Below are 26721 nucleotides of genomic sequence, written 5' to 3' on the forward strand. Positions count from 1 at the left end.
CAGCGTCAACCCGAAACTGTCTAGACTGTCTGGGTTGTGCAGTCAACCCCCTACCGGGTTGCTGAGGTTGCCGCACTGCATCACAACAAGTCACCTCTGCTGGTTGTTGAACGTCTTCCTAGTGACACACTGAACGTCCACAACCACCTCCGAGAGTCGCTTAACGTCAACGTGCGACTGGCAACCCACACTGGGTCGCACCGGTGGAGGAACCACCTCAACTGGCGGACGTGAGTAGGATACCTCAGCGTCAACAGGGCGTACAACCAACCGGTAGGAAGGTTGTTGGCTAGGAGGTTCTTCTCCGAAAAAAATCCTCTATCAAGGACATAAGCTTGGACTGTATGTCTTGCAACAAAGCCCATTAGGGTCTATGGGAGCAGGTGTGGCAACAGACGGGGTTAGTGACCGAAGCGGAACCATTTACCATCCCTGGAAGCCTTGTTATGCTTTAAATAAAGTCCATAGGAGGCTAAGCAGCTTAAGGCTCCTCTCCAAATGACAGAGTCCTCAAAGGAATATCAGAAGGAGGGAGAACAGCACTTTCTCATCTACAGGAACCATGTCCGAGAAAAGCTAGGTTATCTCAGTGAGGGTTTCACTGGTGCATAAGCAGCAGACCAGAAGGCAACGTTATGTAACTGCTTGACAGTCTGTGAACTGTCAAAAACTGAACTGTCAACCACAACAGGTGCGTGAGGACATACAGCACTGGTGCATTAGTAGCAGACCAGAAGGCAACGTCATGTAATTGCTTGACAGTCTGTGAGCTGGCAACAACCAAAGCTGTGTGGGGAAGCCTCAACTCCTGACTGACTAGTCTGCTGCGGGCGAGTGGCGGTAACCACAGTGGGTTGCGGAGGCTGACACACCGAGTCAAAACACGGCAGCTTGTGGTAGCTCACGCACGGCAACGGAGTGCTCCGTGTGTCTGTGGGAGTCAGCATGCGTCTGGCAGGGTCGACTGCGCATGGGTGGAGGAGCTCTCACAACAAGAGTGTGGGAGCAGGCAGCCATGCTGGGCGCACAACCGTGGCAGGTTGTAGGCAAACGGGTGCATCGTCAACCTTCTCCGCAGTCGGAGTGTGGGAGCAGGCAACAACCAAAGCGGAGTGGTGGTGCGTGGTGGGGACTGCCGTGGGTTGCGGAAACTAACGCATCGCGTCAAAACACGGCAGCTTGACTCCACCTTCCCACAGCTGATGCGGTAGCTCACGCATGTTAACGGAGGGTGCCGCACGTCGGCTAACATTAACATGCGTCTGGCAGGGTCGATTGCGCATTGGAGGTGGAGCTCTCCGCAGCCGGAGTGTGGGAGCAGGCAGCCTCAGCGTGAGCTGGGCGCACAACCGTGGCAGGTTGTAGGCTAAAGAGAGCAGTGTCAACCTTCTCCGCACGAAACTCCTGCATAACCGCAGCTAACTGAGTCTGCATAGACTGCAGTAAAGACCACTTAGGGTCTACAAAAAACGGCAACAGACTGAGCTACTGTCCGTTGTGACTGAGGGTCTAAAACAGCTGGTGCGGCAACAGACGGAGTTACTGCCTGTTGCGGTACCACCTTGCCTCTCTTGGGAGGAGTGCAGTCGTCGGATGACTGCAGCGAGTCCGAACTGACCCAGTGGCTACACCTAGGCCGTTGGACTTGGGCGGAAGGGACCGACTTGCACTTAAAAAGCTGCAAGATGTGGTCCATGGTTTCTTACGAGAAACCTCTTCCGCAGACGAGGAATAAATGGGCTCTCTCGTCTTTGTGTGGGTGGGGCGATCTCACGTCGGCTAACGTGGGTAGATACGCCCGAAACCACGGAGGGAAAAAACGTCTGTTCGTCGATCAAGGCCTGTGGAACCCATAAGTCGTTCGACATTACTTCTCCCCTGGGCTTGGGAGCTTGTAAGAGGTCCCGGACTAGGTGAACAACTAGCACGAACAGACGAACCCTCGGACGCAACACTGTAACACTTTGCGCATATCACTTTATCACTTTTGATTTTCTGTTTGCACTTATTTCACTGAAATCGAAACTTTAACTGATTTCTACCTGAAACACGCAATCCTATCCTTCATTAAAAGGTAGTAATTGCGAAAACAGTTTTACAATGCAACAGAAAAACAAAACAAAAAAAAAAAAAAAAAAAAAAAAAGATAAAGAATTCAGTGGCTGGAAAAGACTAAACACTAGATCAAATAAACTACGTTTACAATCTCTCACCGCATAAAGCCTGGGAACAAGAATAAAACCCAAGAAACGTTTTACCTTCTTCCCCTACAGCGACTAGGGAGAAGAGTAAAAAAAAAAACGAGAACAACGTTACCCGCTTGAACGAAACGTTTATTCTCCTCTCTCTCCCTCCGTCTCTATCTCTCTCTCTCTTCTCTCTTGATTTAGCACCTGAGAGAAGAGCCCAATTATATATCGTTAAAACATGTTATTTGCTAAAGGAAAAAACTGAAAGGTTTCCCATATAAAAAGTTCCTTTATTTAGAATTTAAACCATTTAAGCTAAGAAAGAATGAACGAAACGCTAGAATCGGTTTACTCTTACTGCAACGTGAAACCGTGATACACTCTCTCTCTATCGTAACGATAGAGCGCATGTTGAACGTTCTGAACGTCAACAACTGCGGAGACTAAAAAAACTAAACGTTAGTTCATCTTTGAAAACAGTACGAGACTATCAAAGAAATTCTTTCATAAAACATTAAAATTAAAAAAGTATTAAATTCTTAAAAGGTTAAATACGATATAACGGGCTCAATGTTAATTAACTTCGGTTCCAAGTAAGGACCGCCTACTATTAGGAAAGGTCGCCTATAAACAAACATAAAAATTAATTTTTTATAAGTTTATAATAAATGGAAAGTTAATCGAAGAGGCCTATAAAGGCGGAGAGATATAAAATAAATAGATCTATAACTTGTTAAGCAAAATTACCAAAAACCTAAACACACTTCCGTCTAAGGGAAGGGTCGGCCATTTAAAAGTGAAAGAGAGTCCATACTCTCTTCGTCACCATAATTAAATCTATCCAAAACGAGTTCAAGTTTTGAAATGAAGATAAAACCCCTGCATAGCGAAAGCTCAAAACTGGAATAGTGTACTTCACCAAATCGTTGTGAAAACAACTCCAGTTAGGGACGGCGTATTTAGTAGGTCTTGCCATTGGCACGACAGAGAGAAAATTGGTTCTTGTTGACATCGAGTACTTGAGTACCTACTTGACAGATGGCGCTGTTGATGTACACCCCCACCTGTATAGCGATCGCTGGCGTATTCCGCCCGTAGGTTTTTTCTGTCGGGCAGCAGAGCTGACAGCTATATGATCATCGGGTAAGTTTAATATTGAAAAAAACTAATGCTGTAATTTTGATACCAAAAGTATTTAAGTCAAATGAATCAAAGAAACTACTAAGGATACATTTAGAAAAAAAAAACTTGCAACAAAAACTTTCCCTTCAATGGAAAGCATTACATATTGTTGTAAGAGCTTAGTAAAACACAATAACCATACCATTTCAACATCTTTCACTTTTCTGCCCCGACCCACTCTGGATGGAGTTCGCCCCGGAGTTCCAGAGGGAAGGGAAACGGGATGTTGTCTAGACGGGGTCCTTGACAGAGCTCTGACCGATCTCAATGGTAATCTCTTTGGAGTACTTTCTGATGTCCATTCATCATTATTTTCTTTATCCTGGTCAGAGTCATCACTTTCACTTAGGTTAAAATCACAATCGCTTCCACTATCCTCCTCTTCTTCTGATGAGGAACTTTCTTCCTTGTATACTATTTTCTTTATGTCTGTGTAAACAGAAATTATAAGAATACAAAGGGGCACAAACAAAATTAAATCTAATTATAAAGACGTTGTGGGACACAAGCTATGACCTTATTGTAAACATTTGTTGATTCCAACTACACTCCAGGAAATCTTCGTCACATTTCAAAATATCCATTACTGTACATATACCGAAAATGTAATGAGGCCTTAATTGACTTCCCTCGACACATACACAGATAGATATATAATACACAGTGGAACCTTCAAGATCGGACTTAATGCATTTCAAAAGGGTATCCAAACACTGAATCAATTTTCTCCATAAGAATTAATGTTAATATTATCAATCTGTTCTAGACAGCAAAATCCCTCCTTTGGAAAACCAATTCAAAATAAAGTGTATGATATTTCTAAGGATAGAGTTACACATTAAACAAAAAATATCATAAAGATACTGTAGAATAAAGACATGAATTAAAATAAGGGGTTTTGATGAAGGAAAATCCTATCTTTGGGGAGGTGCTTTCCTGTAAAGGCTATAACAGGGAATCAAATATGACATGATATACCAAAGAACTTTTGTCAGCCCTGCCCTAAGGCCAGTATATCAACATGTAAGACATGGACTGTGTGTACAGTACAGTATAAGGGAACCCCACAGGTACAGGTTGTATTGAACCAGTCATAGCGCCTCCAGTGTTGAAATTGTCAGCTAACTGATGACACATCATCCACTAAGAATCATTACTAACACTAAAGGCAATGTTTACCCAGGCATTTGTTTCTCGCCAGGCAACCCTCTTTTCAATCGAGGATAACGTCTCGGTTATGTCACACTTCCCTTCACAAGTTTAAGGTCTTATTCTGTTCAATTCTCTTTTCAAGACCTTTACCTGTTTGACAAACAAACGTTTTCACATATCCCATGTAATTAATTATGCAGTATTGGTCAAACGGATAAAGTTCTTTAAAAGAAAAAGCAGTAAAAAAAAGTAAAAGATATGTTCAAGATATCAATGCAATATTAATCCATATCACATCAGAGATCAAACTCACACTATTAATTGGTCATGTGCAAAGTAGTTGGTTCATTCGAATAACTTAGAAAGCAAGCGAAGTTTTATAAAAGAGAGCTTTGACAATAATTTATATACAGTATAGGACATGGAATGTAAAAACTTGATGCATTCATATGCAGAGAATCTGCAAGCTTCATAAAGTTTTATTTCTTAAAGCTGACCTGACTTTAGTGACACATGGTTTCTAGCTTAAGAATTATGTACTTCATATTGTAAATGCCCGTGTGATATTAATTTTTCTGATATACACTTATCATATGTAGGATTGTACAGTATAACTGTATACTGTATAAATATGTGTCTATGCTTTGCTGTTACTTGTATGTTGGTTTTTAATAAATGTGCAAGTATGTAAGTACATACTGTATGTAAGTACATACTGTATGTAAGTACATACTGTATGTAAATACATACTGTATGTATATGTACGTGGTTGTATATGTATATAGGCATGAATGTGTACAGTATATGCAAGTATGTACAGTATATGGGTGTGTATGCAAATATGTATAGGTATGTACATGTATGTAAGCATATAGCCTATGCATGTTTATATTTTTATATACAATATACATAAGTTCTTAAATACTGTGTGTATATACATACTCATGCATGTGTAGATATCACAAAAGCGGATACATGATGACCACAAAATATGTATTATAGTCAAGAAAAGAAAAGTGTGAAGACTTGCTTGGAGTAAGACTAAAGGTCTTATTAATGACATTATTGAACCCACCCAGTAGATGGTTTATTTACAAAAGTATTGCTTTATAAGAATTGTATGTTTGTGGTTAATAAAGATCAATGACCATTCCAATATTCACTAATTGTCGCCAAAGTTCGTTTCACACAGGTGATTAAAAAAGTATGGGTGTGGTTTACTTAAAATTGCTGAATGACCTATGTGTACCAACAAGAGTGTTTGTTCATATACCGAAAGTAGTGTTTGTTTCTGTATGGATTCAACAACCTTACAATGTTTACCAACTAAAGTTTCTTTATAGAGTTTAAGAAATTATTTGTATACAGTCAGACAAAGTATTTTTATTTGTCATGTTAGGACATTTTTGTTCTGGCTCCCATCTTTGATATTACCCTTACATGTGGGCTGAAAATAAAACAAATAAATAACTTAACAAAGACGGGTCACTCGTGCAGCAGGTAGACTGCTGGTTCAATAATATGGGGAAAAAGTTAAGGTCTTTGGCTTGATGATAGCCTTTCTTCTTTGGCGGAGGGTAAGATAAGAAGCCGTATGCTTGTTAGTTTGCTAAGCTGTCTTTACACTTTTTTTTTTTTTTTTTTTACAAAATCTACTCAAGAATCCGGTCACCCTTATGTTCTATTTCCCTCAGTCCCAGACCATTATACACTTATACACACACACACACACACACACACACAAACACACATTCTCTCATAAAAAAAAAACCACAAACAGAAAATATCTTTACAGTACATTAGAAATTTTATACTTAGACCCTCCACTTGCAGGAAATACACCTTTGTTTTATTCCTATATTGTTAGATTAGTGTCAGCATTATCTCATAAAACTTTTACCCACTAATCTTCAAACTTTACTTTGCTACTGATCATAAAATTCAAACATAAAGGAATACTTACGTTGTTTTACTCTCTTTCTGAAGCTGTATGGCGTCTTAGGATCTTCTACGACATTAGACAAACTCTTTCTGCTTTTAGGTGTTTGTAACAAAACTGAAAATGAAATACCGTAACTTATGTATATTGATGATCTCAAGAACAGACCTTTATATACTGTGCTGGGGTAAAACCTTCTAGTTTAGTTAAAAGACAACACAATAATAATAAAAAAAACAATAAAGCAGATTCATTGTTTTGTAACATACACATATTTTACATATACTGTACTCTACAACAAAATTTACTCAAGACTTGAAACTGTTAAGACAAGCCACTTTCAACCTAAAATTAATTAGTTTCACTGTACCATGTTTCTGAAAGGTTAATTCATGAGCATAAAAATGCTGCATGTTTTTACATCAAATAAAATCATTTGACCAAAGATCATAATCTCAAAAATTTCAGAGGAATCTGCATTGAAAATTCAATAACAACAAAAGCATAACTTATAATTTTAACCCTTTTACCCCCAAAGGACGTACTGGTACGTTTCACAAAAGCCATCCCTTTACCCCTATGGACGTACCGGTACGTCCTTGCAAAAAAATGCTATAAAAAATCTTTTTTTCATATTTTTGATAATTTTTTGAGAAAATTCAGGCATTTTCCAAGAGAATGAGACCAACCTGACCTCTCTATGACAAAAATTAAGGCTGTTAGAGCAATTTAAAAAAAATATACAGTGAACCCTCGTTTATCGCGGTAGATAGGTTCCAGTCGCGGCCGCGATAGGTGAAAATCCGCGAAGTAGTGACACCATATTTACCTATTTATTCAACATGTATATTCAGACTTTTAAAACCTTCCCTTGTACGTAGTACTGTTAACAAACTACCCTTTAATGTACAGAACACTTAATGCATGTACTACAGTACCCTAAACTAAAACAGGCACAAATATTAAAGGTGATTTTATATCATGCATTTCCTAAACATGCTAAAAAGCACGATAAAAAATGGCAACCAATGTTTTGTTTACATTTATCTCTGATCATAATGTAGAAACAAACTGGAGGTAGAGCTTTGCTTATTACCCAGACATATTTCCCATACTTTTCCCTTAGAACTACATCACATCTTCCTACTTTAGATATATAGATATATATATATATATATATATATATATATATATATATATATATATATATATATATATATATATATATTATATATATATATATATATATATATATATATATATATATATATATATATATATATATATATATATATGTGTGTGTGTGTGTGTGTGTGTGTATATATATATATATTTATATGTATACACATATACATACCTACATATATACATAAATACATGCATACATATATATATATATATATATTACTGTATATATATGGGTTATGGAAAAAATCCGCGAAGTGGTGAATCCGCGATGGTCGAACCGCGAAGTAGCGAGGGTTCACTGTACTGCAAAATGTGCTGGGAAAAAAATAACCCCCTGGGGGTTAAGGGTTGGAAATTTCCAAATAGCCTGGTGGTAAAAGGGTTAAGGATGGCAAAATTTGCTGTCAATCTTTGAATCAAAGAAAATCACCTGAGGTCTGCAGGTGGGATAATGAGCTTAGACTCTAACTAATAGCAGTCCATCGTTACCAATGACGGAATTTAACTCCAGTCCTTTATTATCAATACTGAACCATTATAAGTACAAGATCTTAAAAATTAAGCAATAATCTTTTTTTATAATTTCACCTTTTGCAGCTGAAAGCGGTGTCTTTGGAGTCTTGGGTGTCCTTGAGCCTGAAGACTGGTGGATTCTGGGAGTCTTTGGAGTTCTGGGTGTTGATGGAGACATGTGAACTTTCTTGGCAGAATCAGCCTTTTCAAACATACTCAACCGCTTCTTTGGTGTGTTGAAATAATAAATACTGCTCCCTGTAGGCATATTTTTTGCTTCTTCAAGCAATTCTGAAAAAAAAATTAATTCAGCACAAAAATGTTGTTAGTTCAAATAACAAGTGCTAATAGCCCTCTCTAAACCTTTTGTATTAGATTTTAAAAGTAATTGAAATACAGTATTTTACAGTATTAAAAAGTACTTCATACATAAAACTTTTAAATTTCCAGACATCCAAATCCAATCCATTGAGAGAATACTTGCAGTGAAGTTAGAATGGCAGAAAAATATATTCCAAAACATGTAATTTATATAATAAACATTAAAAATCTTCCACAGCTGTGGAACAAAAAAAAAAAAAAAAAACATACCAGTTGGTTTGAGGAGGACATCTTTCTCGGTTTCTTCTTCTTCATCTACCGGTGGCAATCCATCAAGCCGAGTTGCATTTCCAGAATTTTTATTCTTCCCATGCTCTCCCAGAGGTTCAACTTTCCACAATAAAGCATAAAAAATAAAATATCAGAGCTCAATAAAAAAAACCATCTAGGCCTGCATAATATCAATAGCAATATACAGTACAATAGAGGTTATTGCAATCAAATGAAATACAGTATATACAGTACTGCAAATTGTACTATCATCTACACAACATGGAACTTTATTTGAAATTGAAATTTTTAAAAATATATCAATATTAAGGTGTACTAAATAAGAGGGGAAATCTTTTTAAATAATAAAAAAAATAGCACATTGAATCAGTAACAGAGTACAGTATAACAAACAAAAAATTGCAACTGTGATTACTATACCGTAACCCATCGGAAGTTGAATACACATGGTATTTTCTATCTTATGTTTGTTTACTGTTTACTCAATAGTTTTTTTTTTTTTCTATTTTCACGTCTATCATGCACACCAGCACAAGTAAAAAATTCTAAGCTTTTTGGTTATTTTTCAGTTCTTTACATAAACTCTTTAATATCATAAAAATGTTATTTTTATTAGTAAAATAAATTTTTGAATATACTTACCCAATAATCATGTAGCTGTCAACTCCGTTGCCCGACAGAATTCTATGGAGGGATACGCCAGCTATCACAATACTAGAAGGGGGTGTACTCACCAGCGCCACCTGTGGCCAGGTACTATAGTACTTCTTGTTGACACCTCCTCAATTTTTCCTCGGTCCACTGGTTCTCTATGGGGAGGAAGGGAGGGTCAATTAAATCATGATTATCGGGTAAGTATATTCAAAAATTTATTTTACTAATAAAAATAACATTTTTCAATATCAAACTTACCCGATAATCATGTAGCTGATTCACACCCAGGGGGTTGGGTGAAAACCAGTGTACAAGATTAAAGGATAGCTAAGTATCCCATATTTCATATAACAGTTATCTCAAATAACAATGAAATAATAAGTACCTGGTAAGGAAGTCGACTTGAACCGTTACTCTGCCTCTTTTTTAAGTTCGTCTTCCTTACTGAGCGCAGCGTTCCTCTTGGAGGCTGAATCAACTCAAAGGTGCTAAAGTATATAGGGCTGCAACCCCTACTAAAGGACCTCTACACAACCTCTAACCCAGGCGCTTCTCAAGAATGAATTGACCACCCGCCAAATCAAAAGGATGCGGAAGGCTTCTTAGCCTACCGTAACAACCATAAAAACAACAATAAAAGCATTCAAGAGAAAGGTTAAAAAAGGTTATGGGATTAAGGGAATGTAGTGGCTGAGCCCTCACCTACTACTGCACTCGCTGCTACGAATGGTCCCAGGGTGTAGCAGTTCTCGTAAAGAGACTGGACATCTTTAAGATAAAATGATGCAAACACTGACTTGCTCCTCCAATAGGTTGCATCCATTATGCTCTGCAGAGAACGGTTTTTATTAAAGGCCATCGAAGTAGCTACGGCTCTTACTTCGTGGGTCCTTACCTTCAGCAAAGCAAGGTCTTCCTCCTTTAAGTGAGAATGGGCTTCTCTAATCAGAAGCCTTATATAATACGAAACCCCGTTCTTGGACATGGGCCTCGAAGGTTTCTTGATGGCACACCATAAGGCTTCTGACTGTCCTCGAATAGGTTTAGACCTATTAAGATAATATTTGAGAGCTCTGACAGGGCAAAGAACTCTCTCTAGCTCGTTACCTACCATGTTGGAGAGGCTAGGTATTTCAAACGATCTAGGCCAATGACGCGAAGGAAGTTCATTCTTAGCTAAGAATCCGAGCTGTAAAGAACATGTTGCAGATTCGGTCGTGAAACCAATGTTCTTGCTGAAGGCATGAACCTCACTGACTCTTTTAGCTGTTGCAAGGCAGACGAGAAAAAGAGTCTTGAGGGTAAGGTCCTTGAAGGAAGCTGACTGGAGAGGTTCGAACCTAGGTGACATAAGGAACCTTAAGACTACGTCTAGGTTCCAGCCTGGAGTGGGTAGACGACGCTCTTTAGAAGTCTCAAAAGACTTAAGGATGTCTTGAAGGTCCTTGTTGGAAGAAAGGTCCAAACCTCTGTGGCGGAGAACTGAAGCCAACATACTCCTGTACCCTTTAATCGTAGGAGCTGAAAGGGATCTCTCATTCCTAAGATGTAATAGGAAGTCAGCTATTTGGGTCACAGAGGTATTGGTAGAGGATACTGCATTGGCTCTACACCAGCTCCGGAAGACTTCCCACTTAGATTGGTAGACTCTACGAGTGGAAACCCTTCTTGCTCTGGCAATCGCGCTGGCTGCCTCCTTCGAAAAGCCTCTAGCTCTAGCGAATCTTTCGACAGTCTGAAGGCAGTCAGCCGAAGAGCGTGGAGGTTTGGGTGCAACCTGTCTACGTGAGGTTGACGTAGAAGGTCCACTCTTAGAGGGAGAGTCCTGGGGACGTCGACCAGCCATTGAAGTACCTCTGTGAACCATTCTCTTGCAGGCCAAAGGGGAGCAACCAGCGTCAGCTGTGTCCCTTCGTGCGAGATGAACTTCTGAAGGACTTTGTTTATTATCTTGAACGGTGGAAATGCGTAAAGGTCGAGATGGGACCAGTTCAGCAGAAAAGCATCCACATGAACTGCTGCTGGGTCTGGAACTGGGGAACAGTACAGCGGAAGTCTCTTGGTCATGGAGGTGGCAAACAGATCTATGGTAGGCTGACCCCACAAGGTCCAAAGTCTGTTGCACACACTCTTGTGGAGGGTCCATTCCGTGGGAATGACCTGATCCCTTCTGCTTAGGCGATCTGCTGAGACGTTCATGTTGCCCTGAATGAACCTCGTGACTAAAGTGAGGTTTTGACTTCTTGACCAAATGAGGAGGTCCCTTGCGATCTCGTATAGGCTCCTCGAATGGGTCCCTCCTTGCTTGGAGATGTAAGCCAAGGCTGTGGTGTTGTCGGAGTTCACCTCCACCACCTTGCCTAGCAGGAGGGACTTGAAGTTCAACAGGGCTAAATGAACTGCTAGTAGCTCCTTGCAGTTGATGTGGAGCGTTCCCTGTTCCTCGTTCCACGTTCCCGAGCACTCCTGTCCGTTCAAGGTCGCGCCCCAGCCCGAGTCCGATGCATCTGAGAAGAGATGAAGATTGGGGGTCTGAATAGCCAACGATAGGCCCTCCCTGAGAAGGAGATTGGTCTTCCACCACAAGAGAGTGGTCTTCATCTCTTTGGTGACTGGGATAGAGACTGCTTCGAGAGTCAAACCCTTGTCCCAATGAGCTGCAAGATGGAATTGAAGAGGGCGGAGGTGGAGTCTCCCTAGCTCGACGAACAGGGCCAGCGATGAAAGGGTCCCTGTGAGACTCATCCACTGTCTCACCGAGCAACTGCTCCTCTTCAGCATGCTCATGATGCAATCTAGGGCTTGGCTTATCCTTGGGGCCGATGGAAAAGCCCGAAAATCCTGACTCCGAATCTCCATTCCCAGGTACACAATGGATTGGGAGGGAATGAGCTGAGACTTTTCTAGGTTGACTAGCAGACCCAGTTCTTTGATTAAGTCCAAAGTCCAGTTGAGACTCTCCAGACAGCGACGACTCGTGGAGGCTCTCAACAGCCAGTCGTCTAAGTAAAGGGAGGCTCTGATGTCCGATAAGTGGAGGAATTTTGCTATATTCCTCATCAGATGCGTAAACACCATAGGAGCTGTGCTTAGGCCAAAACACAGGGCTTGGAATTGGTAGACAACCTTTCCAAAAACGAATCTCAGGAAAGGTTGGGAGTCTGGATGAATAGGAACGTGAAAGTAGGCATCTTTCAGGTCCAACGAGACCATCCAGTCCTCCTGCCTGACCGCTGCTAGGACCGACTTCGTCGTCTCCATCGTGAACGTCTGCTTGGTGACATACGCATTGAGCGCGCTGACGTCCAGCACCGGTCTCCAACCTCCTGTCTTCTTGGCCACCAGAAAGAGACGGTTGTAGAAGCCCGGGGATTGATGGTCCTGGACTATAACCACTGCCTTCTTCTGTAAAAGGAGCGACACCTCCTGGTGCAACGCTAGCCTCTTGTCCTTTTCTTTGTAGTTGGGAGAGAGGTTGATGGGAGATGTGGTCAGAGGGGGTTTGCGGCAGAATGGTATCCTGTAACCCTCCCTCAGCCAACTGACAGACTGGGCGTCTGCACCTCTCTTTTCCCAGGCTTGCCAGAAGATCTTGAGTCTGGCTCCTACTACTGTCTGGAGATGAGGAGAGTCAGTTTTTTCCTTTAGAAGCCTTGGAACCTTTCCTAGACTTGCTCCTGGAAGAGTCTGGACGGGAGCTTCCTCGGCTGGGGGCTCTACCACGAAAGGGCGGAATGAACCTCGTAGCAGGAGTATCAGCCACTGGGGTGCGATAAGTCCTGGGGACTGAGGTAGCAACCTTAGTCTTACGAGCCGATGAGGCCACAAGATCATGGGTGTCCTTTTGTATCAGGGCAGCAGACAAGTCCTTAACAAGCTCTTCGGGAAAAAGGAACTTCGAGAGCGGAGCGAAAAGGAGTTGAGACCTTTGACAAGGTGTGATGCTGGAGGAAAGGAAGGTACAAAGCTGCTCCCTTTTCTTAAGAACCCCTGACACAAACATCGATGCAAGCTCGCCAGATCCATCCCTAATGGCCTTATCCATGCAGGACATTAAGAGCATGGCAGAATCCTTGTCCGCAGGGGAGGTCTTCTTGCTGAGGGCCCCCAGGCACCAGTCTAGGAAGTTGAACATCTCAAATGCTCTAAAAACACCCTTCAGGAAGTGATCAAGGTCTGAGAAGGTCCAGCAAACCTTAGAGCGCCTCATTGCTGTTCTACGAGGAGAGTCTACCAGACTTGAGAAGTCAGCCTGGGCAGAGGCAGGTACTCCCAAGCCTGGTTCCTCTCCTGTGGCATACCAAACGCCCGCTTTAGAAGTGAGCTTAGTCGGAGGAAACATAAACGAAGTCTTTCCAAGTTGTTGCTTAGACTGCAACCACTCCCCTAAAATCCTTAACGCTCTCTTAGAGGACCTTGCTAAGACGAGCTTAGTATATGTAGACTTAGCTGGCTGCATGCCCAGCGAAAACTCAGATGGCGGAGAGCGGGGGATAGCAGAGACAAAGTGGTCTGGGTATACCTCTCTAAAAAGAGCCAAGACCTTACGAAAGTCAATAGGAGGCGGAGAAGACTTGGATTCATCCACGTCTGATGAGGGATCCAGGTGTGCAGCCTCATCATCAGAAACCTCATCACCAGAGTGTAGCGAAGAGATAGGTAAGGTATGCTGAACAGCAGAATCAGCACGAGCTGGAACAACAATACTTGTGGTTTCCTCCTCAAGACTCTGTTGAGGGAACACCTGAGGCTCAGGCTGCAAAGGCTGATCCAAAGAAGTAGCAGAAGGTAGGCGCATGGGTGGAGGAGGCTGACTCCTGGCATGAGTGTCTGAACTCAAGAGTTGCGCTTGCTGAGTGGTTGGTGGATGCGCAGTAGCAGGTTCCTGAGGAACGAGTTGAGGTTCCTGAGGTGTGAGCTGAGAGCGATGAGGTAGTGGCTGCGCAGAACGCAGTAATTGTCTCGCGAGTTGAGGTTCCTGAGGCGCAAGGCTAAGGTGTTGAGGTGCTTGCCTTGAGGAGGGTTGAGCTCGCTGCAGCGAGAGCTGAGGAGTCTGACTCATGGATGGGAGAGGTTGTTGTACCTCAAGAGAGTGTTGCCTCACTGGTGGAACTGCAAGTGGAAGCGGAGGAAGTAAGGTATAAGCTTCCTGTTCCCATTGCTGAGGTTGCCTTAAGGAAGGCGGAGGGAGCTGCACACCACTGGAAACAGTAAACTCAGAGCGTGGTAAGGTATCCTGAGGAGCCTCAACATCGTACGCCTGGCAGGCAGTACTGCGGTTAGGCGGAGCGATCGCAGGAGGAGGTGTAACCTTCTCAGCCTGACACTCACGCATCAAGACCGCAAGTTGTGACTGCATGGACTGCAGTAGAGTCAACTTGGGGTCGGCAGACACTAAGGTCTGCTGAGGTAAAGCCTTAACAGCAGAGATCTGTTGCGGCAGCACCTTACTCCTCTTAGGAGGAGTGCATTCAACTGATGACTGCGGCGAGTCAGAGCTGATCCAATGACTGCAGCCAGGTTGAGCTCTTGAGGTCTGGACTCTGCGTTTGAGTGGTCTCGAGACCTGAGTCCAACGTTTCTTCCCTGACAATTGTTCAGCAGACGAGTAAAAGACGGGCTCAATCGTCTGCAGGTGGGAGTGACGGTCTCTGGAAGACACGCCCGCAACCACCGAGGATACTTCTGTGCGCCGATCAAGGCCTGCCGAACCCTTTTGCCCTTCGACATTGCTTCTCCCCTGGGCTTGGGAGCTTGCAAGAGGTCCCGGACTGGGAGGACGACTGGCACGCACAGAAGTACCCTCACGCACCACACTGACACTGACACTAGCACTTGGCACTGCACTGACACTAGCACTCGTCACAGCACTGGCACTAATACCACCCACTGCACTCTTGACCTTAAGTTCCTTGACTTCGGCCATAAGAGACTTATGATCACTAACCACTGACTCTACTTTGTCACCTAAAGCCTGAATGGCACGCAAAACAACAGACATATCAGGTTGAGGGCAAATAGTAGGTTCGGGGGTAGCCACTACAGGGGGAGGAAAAGGTAGGGGATCATGAGGTGAGGAAAAAAGTGAAGAGTGAGAAGAACTCCTCCTAACTCTCTCTCTCTCTAACTTGGTTGAATACTTAAGAAGACGGACAAAATCAAGTTCCGAAAGTCCGGCGCATTCCTCACATCGATCTTCTAACTGACAGGGCCTTTCCCTACAGTCAGAACAAGCGGTGTGAGGATCTACCGAGGCCTTCGGAATACGCCTATTACAAGACCTACATCGTCTATGGGTGGGGGCTTGTGAAATGTCAGACATCTTGAATCAAAAGAGTTAGCCAAGTAGGGATTCCAAATCAAGCAAAAGATCGTTAACCGTTAATCAGGACTAAATAATAGCTATCTAAGCTAATATAGAAGTTTTCCAGTAAAGCGACAGCCGAAATCTGAGAGAAATACTTCACCAAAAGCCGTGAAAATACTCCAAGATCATAAGCGTATCCCAGAACGTCTTGCCGGAAGCACGACAGAGGAAAAATTGAGGAGGTGTCAACAAGAAGTACTATAGTACCTGGCCACAGGTGGCGCTGGTGAGTACACCCCCTTCTAGTATTGTGATAGCTGGCGTATCCCTCCATAGAATTCTGTCGGGCAACGGAGTTGACAGCTACATGATTATCGGGTAAGTTTAATATTGAAAATGAAACATTTCTATGACTTTCCAATACTGTACTTTGCAACATATTAATTTCTCAAATATTTAAATAAAAAAAGTATATAAAAAAGTATGAAATTAAAGCTATTCCAAAAAGGGATCTTAAATGGAGTTAACATGAAGTACTACACATTTTAAGAAAATATTTTATTTTTCGTAGCAATAAGAACCCGAGTCATTCAAAAAGGTTTACTTGTTGTGGTTTGGCTACGATTAGAATTATGAAATTTGTGAGATTCTTTTAACATTGTATGGTTGCCAGCATCCCACTGTTGCTGGGTAGAAGTAGGGGTCTTGCTTCACTTACTCAGGGTAAAGACTTGAGGGGTGGATGAGGTGGGAAATTTATACTAAATGACTGGTAGGTTTTTATAGCTAGAAAAAATAAAAATTATTTATAAAAACTTGTACTTTGTTCGTACAGGAGATACAAACCAACGTCATTTAAATGGCGAGTCTTCCTTCGGGGGGGTATTGGTGGAGGACAAGAGCGTCAGCTTGACCCTTTATCCTCAGGATAATAATAATAATAGTAATGACACTCACTAACCGGCACGTAAAAGAGGCAAGGTTGCGATAACAGCCTCAAAACAAAAGATAAGTGACCGAGTAACAGACCCAACAAGTTTGTAAAAATGTTTGAATCATAGGTAAGGTTGGAAATGGGAGGGTAGGTCATGGGTAAGATTGGAGATGGGAGGGTACGTCATGGGTAAGGTTGGAGATGAAAGGGTAGGTCATGGGTAAGGTTGGAGATGGGAGGGTACGTCATGGGTAAGGTTGGAGATGGGAGGGTAGGTCATGGGTAAGGTTGGAGATGGGAGGGTAGGTCATGGGTAAGGTTGGAGATGGGAGGGTAGGTCATGGGAAAGGTTGGAGATGGGAGGGTAGGTCATGGGTAAGGTTGGAGATGGGAGGGTAGGTCATGGGTAAGGTTGGAGATGGGAGGGTAGGTCATGGGTAAGGTTGGAGATGGGAGGGTACGTCATGGGTAAGGTTGGAGATGGGAGGGTAGGTCATGGGTAAGGTTGGAGATGGGAGGGTAGGTCATGGGTAAGGTTGGAGATGGGATGGTACGTCATGAGTAAGGTTGGAGATGGGAGGGTAGGTCATGGGTAAGGTTGGAGATGGGAGGGTAGGTCATGGGTAAGGTTGGAGATGGGAGGGTAGGTCATGGGTAAGGTTGGAGATGGGAGGGTAGGTCATGGGTAAGGTTGGAGATGGGAGGGTAGGTCATGGGTAAGGTTGGAGATGGGATGGTACGTCATGGGTAAGGTTGGAGATGGGAGGGTAGGTCATGGGTAAGGTTAGGGATGGGAGGGTAGGTCATGGCTAAGGTTAGGGATGGGAGGCCAGGTGATAGGTAAGGTTAGGGATGGGAGGGTAGGTCATGGGTAAGGTTAGGGATGGGAGGGTAGGTCATGGGTAAGGTTAGGGATGGGAGGCCAGGTGATAGGTAAGGTTAGGGATGGGAGGGTAGGTCATGGGTAAGGTTAGGGATGGGAGGCCAGGTGATAGGTAAGGTTAGGGATGGGAGGGTAGGTCATGGGTAAGGTTAGGGATGGGAGGCCAGGTGATAGGTAAGGTTAGGGATGGAAGGGATGTTTGTCAGTAAGGTTAAGGATGGGAAGGATATTTGTCGGTAAGGTTAAGGATGAGAGGGAGGTTTTTCAGTACGATTAGTGATGCGGGGGGGGGGGGGGGGGTTGCAAGGGGCAACAAGTTATTGTAATTTCATCAACTTTGGTAATTGATTATATTCAAATCACTCCATTCACTATATAGCTGTTGTTGCTAATTTGAAAGCCAAAAAAAATCACCGAAATAATCAACAAATCGTGTACCGCTTGCCAACTCCATATGAGCCTACCAAGAACGTTTAACTGTAAGAGAAGCAAGCCACGATGGAGCAAGGACCAATGATCAATTAAGGGAAATTATATAAATTATGGGTACAGGGTAATTTTACGATACTTTAATTTCACGTAAAATACATACACCATAGACTTTTACAATTGGTTATCATAACGTTTTATACTTTCTCACCATAATTCTTAGTGCAAACCAATCATTTTTGGTGTTCCCCACCCAAAACCCTAACTTCCCACTGTGATGCCCCATTATTGTTGTTCTTTTTTTGGGGGGGGGGTCCTTGAAACACTAAATCTTTTTATTACGACATGAAATACAATCAAATTCATTCAAAATACTCTTAATAGGATACGTAAATTTATTTCTAAATACAAAATCCATCTCTGGTTGAAATGGGAAATTTATTGCTGTTTCCATACTCATCAGAGAGGGAGTCTGTCCCAACAAAATTCCCTCTCAACTTAAAACTGGCCCAAGATAAGGTGTTTTTGCACATTGAACTTCTATAGTATCTTTAAACAGCGCATGAAAAAAGTTCGCCTCACCAAAAATTCGTTGGGGCATGAGGAGAATATTAGTCGGAAGGCATCTTAATATCATGAAAAACATAGGTTTCTAGCAACTATCCCATCAAACTTGTTTAAAACATTAAAATACATAAGGCATACCTCTTATTTTCTCTGGAGCCTTTGTATATCAGCGGCCAGTTCATCCCGTGTCTATAAAATGGAACCCAGCTAACGTAAACTTTTTCCCAATAACCAAACCTAGAAGCCGTGTCCTTAATTACTAAACTAATGAAAACTACGACCGCTCTTCCACTACTGTATTATTAGTCAGGTGGCCGCTATCATACATACACATCTTTCTCTCAAATGATTATATACTGTACATAGTACTAGAAAAGCAATTGTATTTGGACTTAGGATAAATTGGTCATATTACCAGGCGATGGGGACATGAAAACCGAAATGTCCAATTAAATTAAAGTTAAGTATTTAAAGTATCATCGTAATCACTTCATAAGACCCGTCCAAAGGGAAAAGAAGAACTCTTAAAATAAATCAACAAGCTTTATACTTCCAGAACAAGCTACCGGTAGGCTAAGCTCACTCATGACAATGGACTTAACCAGTACCTACTCACCTTCCGGATTATCTTTACTATTTCTTATTTTAGTAACTTTGCCGTCATCCACAAAGATGACTCTGATACTGCTGCGCTCACTTCTTGGTGCCATTTTCACAAGAACAAATTACGAAAACTCAGATGGAAACACTGTCAATTAAAGGTCTGATCAGCTGTGGGTTTGTTGACATTTTTCATTTCCCGCGTTAAGATCAGGGTTCCCAGATTATTTCGACTGGATTATCGTACATGAGCCTTAAAATTGTCGTTTTTTCAACCAAAATTATCGTATACAGTTTCAATATAATTATTAGGGAGTTTCATGATTGACTTATTTCAAAATATTTTAGCATAATTGTTTAATCATACACACACACACATATGTATATACCTAAGGTATGTATCGTATATCGTACCGGACTCAAAACAATTGTACATGTACGATAATTATCGTAAGAATGGCATCCCTGGATGCACGATATTTTCTGTAAGGGAAGTTTTCTACTGCGTAGGATAAGAAATTAGCGATCAGTCGATGGAATTCATTGGATAAAAGCATTGTGAAGAGTTCTTCTACTCTTCGTATTACGATAGTTTAGAGTGTAAGGATTCTCTTTCTCCCAATCTGGTTGAATAAAGATATTTGTTACATCTAATATTTTTTTTATCTTTTTATTAAAAAGTTAAATTACATATTCTTTACAATCACAATATTTATAGTATAATCCCATTTAATTGCATTTTTCTATAAACAAATCCATCTAATTTAACAATTTACAACATCACACAACTTGATTTTAATTTTTAGTCACTCAAAAACAATCATTTATATACTTTTTGTTGCATCTAATATATGGAAAATTAAAGCTGTTAAAACCAATATTTTAATCTACATTAAAGGTTTCTTGACATAATCTATAACTTTTGGCTGCTCGTTAAAACTTCACGGCTTTCAAGAAACCCCAGAACTTGAAGATTTTCAAAGATAGATGGAAGAATTAATCATATTCTGGATAGTGTATGGTAAAGGAGATAAGACAGCTATATAAAATATTTTTTTTGTGATCTTTCGAATGCATCTATATATGTTGCATATTATGATAAATAAATGTGCAATACATCTCAAAATATATTCATACACATAGTACACGCGTACTTGTATATGGTGGTGGCTGCATATGTATGTGTGCATTATAGCCACAAAAGGTAAAGTGAAAAGACTTGTTTGGAGTTAGTATTTTCTTCTTTTAAATGGTATCATAGGACTCACAATAAGAATACATTTTTTTTTTTTTTTTTGTATTTAGTGCATAAAGGAGGGGTCTCTAACAAGGAAGTTTCTTGATGTTCACAATAATAATAATAATAATAATAATAATAATAATAATTATTATTATTATTATTATTATTATTATTATTATTATTATTATTATTATTATTATTATTATAAGCTACAACCCTAGTTAAAAAAGTGAGATAATATAAGCCCAAGGGGAACAATAGGGGAAAATATGCCAGTGAGGAAAGGAAATAAGGAAATAAATAAACGATAGAAAAATTAATGAACAATTAAAATAAAATATCTAAAAAAAAATTAACATCAAAACAGATACTTCATATATAGACTATAAAAAAGACTTATGTCACCCTGTTCAACATAAAAACATTTGCTGCAAGTTTGAATTTTTTAAGTTCACTGATTCAACTATCCGATTAGGAAGATCATTCCACTTGGTTACAGTGAAATAAAACTTCTAGAGTACTGCGCAGTATTGAGCCTCATGATGGAGAAGGCCTGACTATTAGAATTAACTGCATGCCTAGTACTACGATAAGCCTGATCTAAGAAAATAAAGGATAATACAGGAACTTCAAAATTGCAGCAAACGTTTTTATGTTGAACAGGCTGACATAAGACTCTTTTCAGAGTTCACATATGAAAGATTTGGTTTAATGTTGTTACTGTTCTTAAAATATTTCATTGTTTTAATGCTGTTACTGTTCTTAAAGCATTCTATTAAAATTTCTATTACCTTTCATATAGTTTATTAATTTCCTTATTTCCTTTCCTTACTGGGCTACTTTCCCCTGTTGGAGCACTTGAGCTTATAGCATCCTGATTTTCCAACTAGATTTGTAAGTTAGCTAATAATAATAATAATAATAATAATAATAATAATAATAATAATAATAATAATAATAATAATAATAATAATAATAATAATAATTAACGAGACACTGAAAAAGTGCGAAAGTTCCTACTATTTTATAAATAGGCTATACAACACATATAATTATGGATTTTATTAACCAAGATCAACAGACATGGGATGGTGTTTTATTCAAGTTAATAATAATAACAACAGCGACAACAACAACAACAACAACAACAATAATAATAATGATAATAATAATAATAATAATAATAATAATAATAATAATAATAATAATAGAAAACAGACTATGGCTTAAATTAGAAATATTTCCTTGGATATAGGTAATTAAAAATTATTCCACGATATTTCTTTGGGTAGTCACTATTATTATTATTATTACTATTATTATTATTATTATTATTATTATTATTATTATTATTATTATTATTATTATTATTATTATTATTATTATCAATTGCTAAGCTACAAATATGGATGACTTCCTTAGCATCTCACTAACCAACTCTATGACCTGAATTAAGCCAATGGATAGCCAAAGCCTTATTAACAAAGCCCTTGAGACAGCCATCTTATGCAATTTGGCTCTAACAACTAGAAAGGGAATTTGTTTGGCCGACATGAAATAAAAATACACTTTGGAAGTGGTATGCTCTGTATCACAATATTATGATTTCCATGAAGATTCTTTCTTTTTTTTCTTTATTTATTAACATATTTTTCAATAGGCCACAGTATTTTTTTCTTTTATTATAAAAATACAATTACATTTTATTCATTTACATTTTTGTGTAATTATTCTATTTACAAAAATATAACAAAATATAGATATTAATTCATGTTTACAAAAATAAATAAATCAACATAAATCAAAATCAAAATACATAGTCTAGAAATTCTTTTGTTATGTACTTTGATATATTGTCTGTATATCTACACCTAATATACATCCTTTGGGATTGTATTGAATTGTATTAAATTACACTTAAATTTAGTTTTTTTTTTTTAAAGGTGTTATCAGTTGAAGAACTGAAAGACATCTGGATTTTATATAATTACAAGGGAGGTTCATATCTAATTTGGTTGGAGTAGACACTGTGACAGACAGGAATTCGAATTGAATAAAGAGGGGTAAAATTCCATATGTTATATACAAGTTGGTGATATCGCTATTGAGTGACTGGTCAAGGTTAATAAAATATGTAGAGGTAAAAGTTCTAAAGTAATATATAAGTACTGTTATTTTGTATAAAATCCAGGAGATAAACACAACTGTACGAGACTCTTCAACGACCTTCCACTCGATGTCAAGAATAGCAAAAATGTGGCAGCTTTCAAGAAAAACCTGAAGACTTATCTTTTTAGAAAGTGTTATAATAGTGACCTGAAAACTATTAAGCCTGAATACAAATGCTAGCGAAATAACTGATAAGATACAGAGCAAAATATTAACTGGAAAGAAATTATTTTTTCACACACCGAGGCCCGCCTGAACAGACTTTTAGTGTCTGGCGGAGGGCGAGAAATAAACCCGTAAAAGTAAGTAAGTAACATTACCCAGTATACTAGGGTAGGTGTAAGGTAGAATTGAAGATTGGGAAAGAACTATGAGGAATTAAATATACAAGAAAGATCATGTGTGAATTAAGTGCTTGTTTATCATGAAAGTATTAGGTGGGGAGTTTTAAAATGAAGGGAAGAAATGGCTGAATGGAGTGATGGGCTACGCACACTTAGAACCAGCTAGCGATGGAATTGATACTGCAGTGTGGATAGTCCTAAGGGCTCATGGGATATGTGACATATTGGTTGCTTACAGTAATTTATAAAGAACAAAAAAATCTGGTTTTTAATTATGTTAGAGTATGGAAACAGGACAAAACTAGTTTTGCTGTAAAAGTCGGTCAGAAACAATGGGTGTGTTCTCTATATCTCTGATCTGTGTCATGACTGGAGTGATGAGAGGAGTCAGAAGAATGACAAAAGTTGCAAAAAAAAAAAAAAAAAAAAAAAAAAAGGATAAAAATGCGCCTTGCTTGGGATGTGAAATTAATGATTTTTGCTGACTATACATCATTAAAAAGCAATAATAAAGATTAATAACCTGTAGAAAGATCTTCAAAATGTTGCAAGTAAAAGAAAAAGAAAACAAACTTGAACTAGAGATCAGTTATGAGGGTAAACAAACAATGTAACAATGAATATCAATATTGACGTTTGAAGGATATAACCAGTTCATTTGTGTGATCATTTGGGCGCATATAAAGTAGAATATGATAGACTGTAGGTGAGCCATAGAATATGTGAAGTAAGATGGATGGCAGGAAGTGTGCCTAAAAGTGGAAAGAGCCTCGCTTGCATAGGCCAAGCGAGAAATGCATGAAGGAACTGTTGAGCCAACATTCCTTTATGGAATATGTTAGCTATAAATAAAAATATTAAAGCTGTTAAAACTAATTGTTTAAATAGTATGTATATATATATATATATATATATATATATATATATATATATATATATATATATATATATATATATATATATATATATATATATATATATATATATATATATATCTGTGTGTGGAAAAATATTAGCAGAAATGAAAGGACGGACCAGAGTGCTTTGAGATGGTTTGATTATGTCATAAGAATGGAGAGAGAGAGAGGTGGCTAAAATCTAATAATTGAGAATTGTTAGAAATAGGAGGAGAAACAGGCCTTAATAAAACTAGATAGATGGGATGAAAAGTTATCAAAAGGCGACCGCTATTATTCGAGAAGAACAAAAGGGTGAACAGTAGATTGTATAAGGTAGGGGAGTTATATGCTCGGTCGATTAGGAATATCAAGCTATTAATGCAATTGAAGTTTTCGGCACAACTGGTTCCTCTCTCTGATTCAGAAGGTAATGTGTGAATGTAACAAAGACAATAATAATAATAATAATAATAATAATAATAATAATAATAATAATAATAATAATAATAATAATAATAATAATAATGATAATAATAATAATAATAATAATAGTTCGGAAACGGAGAAGTATACTAAATTAAAAATAAAGAAAGGGGTATATGTAAATTTTAAAATGAATGACAATGTTAAACAGAATAGTAACATCTGAACTATTAAGCTAGACTTGTGTCAATCTGCTAAACAGTAAAGGATTTACACCAAGTTTGAACTTCTTAAGTTCCACTGATTCTACTATTTGATTATGGGAATTATTCCACCATTCGCTCGCAGATCGAAAGAGCAAAAAATTAAGAATGAACTGCATACCAAGCACTACGTAGTGGATCGTACAGTATGGGAAGATCTGAATGTATATGATAGTGTGATCATAAAAACGAAAAATCATAAAAAAGACCTTAGGCCTACAAAGAGCTAACGGAACGAAGTTAGCCATATATTATTGTGTAGGTCAGTGTTAAGGAGTTTAATTTAATACACAATTTTTTGTCCAAGTTAAAATGAGAATCAGCTGCTAAAAACAGACTGGAGAACAGTATTAAAAACAAGTGAGAATAGATTAATTCAAACTTTTACTGAGAATAGACAGGTCCCCAAAAACTTTAAAAACTCTCTCAATATATAATATTTTGTACAGTGGAAGAAGAGACAGATTGAATATGACTCAAGTGTATATTTGCTATTAAAATCGCACCTGGAATTTTAAATGAGCATCCTATAGTTAAAGAGACGTTATTAAATATTTCTTTAGAGGGGAAAAGTGTACAACACCCTTGTCTTACTGAAGTTACTATCAATCATACTTTGAATTTTGTCTGGGATAAACTTTACCTTCAAAATCATAATCTAGTTTTAAAAACATCTCTGTCAAGGGATTCAACAATCACATCTATCCTGGAGATGGGTTCGACGTAAAGAGACTAACATCCTCTACATAAGTAACAAGATTGTTTTCAAGGCCAAGCCGCGTATCATTGGTAGCCTATATAATAGAAAAAATAAAGAGCATAACACCCAAAAATGCTACCTTAGTAACGCCTATTCTTAGATTTTCTGGAGTCACTATAGTGTCCCTCAACAATTTCTCTTTGAAATATATTGATTAAAAAATCAATAATAAGGCAATTTAATAAATCACAAACTCCAATCTGTCTAAGTTTGAAAACAAAGCCCTTAAAATTAAAACTGTCAAAATCCAGATGTTTTTGCAAAACATTGCATTTTGTACAAAGAGCATCGCAACACAAGCTCTTGCTCAGAACTGCAAGCTAGGAAAAATATTATTGATTTCAGTTATTCCTCTTGGTAAGGGTAGAAGAGACTCTTTACCTATGGTAAGCAGCTCTTCTAGGAGTAGGACACTCCAAAATCAAATAATTGCTCTCTAGTTTTGGGTAGTGTCATAACCTCTGTACCATGGTCTTCCACTGTCTGGGATTAGAGTTCTCTAGCTTGAGGGTACACTTAGGCACACTATTCTATCTTATTTCTCTTCCCCTCGTTTTGTTAAAGTCTTTATAGTTTATATAGGAGACATTCATTTAAATGCTGTTACTCTTCTTAAAATAATTTATTTTTCCTTGTTTCTTTTCCTCACTGGGCTATTTTCCCTGTTGGAGACCCTGGGCTTATAGCATCCTGCTTTTCCAACTAGGGTTGTAGCTTAGCAAATAATAATAATAATAATAATAATAATAATAATAATAATAATAATAATAATAATAATAATAATAATAATAATAATAATAATCCATTCAGATGCTTTGCCATTTATTAAAACTAGATAATGGAGGACTCTAACTACACTTATCTAATGCTGTAATAATACAAATCCTTCAAAAAGTGTAAAATGGACTGCTTCATAGTAACTTGCTAAGAAATTAGTAAATCTAACAGACAACATGGGATCTGTGAAATCAACTATTTTTATATGAAAAAACTCATCAAATCAAGGCCTACGTTCATAAACACAAAGGTTAATTTTAAAAGTCATAATGCTGAACTAGTCAGTTTAGCCTCAAGAAAACAGGGGCGAGGAAGATTTAGTTTCTCATTGCTCTGCTTACTGTCAAACTTATCAGTTATAAGAGTTGAATTTTCCTTTGGACAGTAAGTGACAAAGCTATATGGATAAGAAAAACGAGGAAGTGTTAAGTCTACGACAAAGATAGTAGATTTAAGGGTACTAGCAATTTATATTCACGTGTATTCATTTTCAGTTGAAACAGACTCTTTAACCGAAAGCTCTTAGCTGACTTTAGTTATAGTACGTCAATTTGGGTCTATTTTGTCTTTCCTCAAGAGTTTGAGGCCCATTTTCTTCTAATCAGTACGCCTACGATAGAAATTTAACCATTGTGTGTGTGTTTTTTTCTTAATTATTTTACTCTAATCACCCCCCCCCCTCTATGGAAGGTTGGTT

The 26721-nt window shown here is 38.9% G+C and overlaps 1 protein-coding gene across 1 annotated transcript in view; it reads right to left on the reverse strand.

Moving 5' to 3' along the window:
• The window catches only part of Orc2 (origin recognition complex subunit 2), a 37404-nt gene extending 18041 nt beyond the window's left edge, over positions 1–19363 (reverse strand). Inside the window, exons 1-5 of the mRNA XM_068370916.1 lie at positions 19166–19363; positions 8755–8874; positions 8239–8454; positions 6487–6579; positions 3514–3800 (exon numbers count right to left, since the gene is read on the reverse strand). Of these exons, the coding sequence (XP_068227017.1) occupies positions 3514–3800; positions 6487–6579; positions 8239–8454; positions 8755–8874; positions 19166–19259 (810 nt within the window). The 5' untranslated portion in view covers positions 19260–19363. The remainder of the gene's footprint in view (positions 1–3513; positions 3801–6486; positions 6580–8238; positions 8455–8754; positions 8875–19165) is intronic.
• Positions 19364–26721: the final 7358 nt, after the last annotated feature.

This window comes from Palaemon carinicauda, chromosome 3 (genome assembly GCF_036898095.1).
Source record: "Palaemon carinicauda isolate YSFRI2023 chromosome 3, ASM3689809v2, whole genome shotgun sequence".
Classification (NCBI taxonomy): Eukaryota; Metazoa; Arthropoda; class Malacostraca; order Decapoda; family Palaemonidae; genus Palaemon; species Palaemon carinicauda.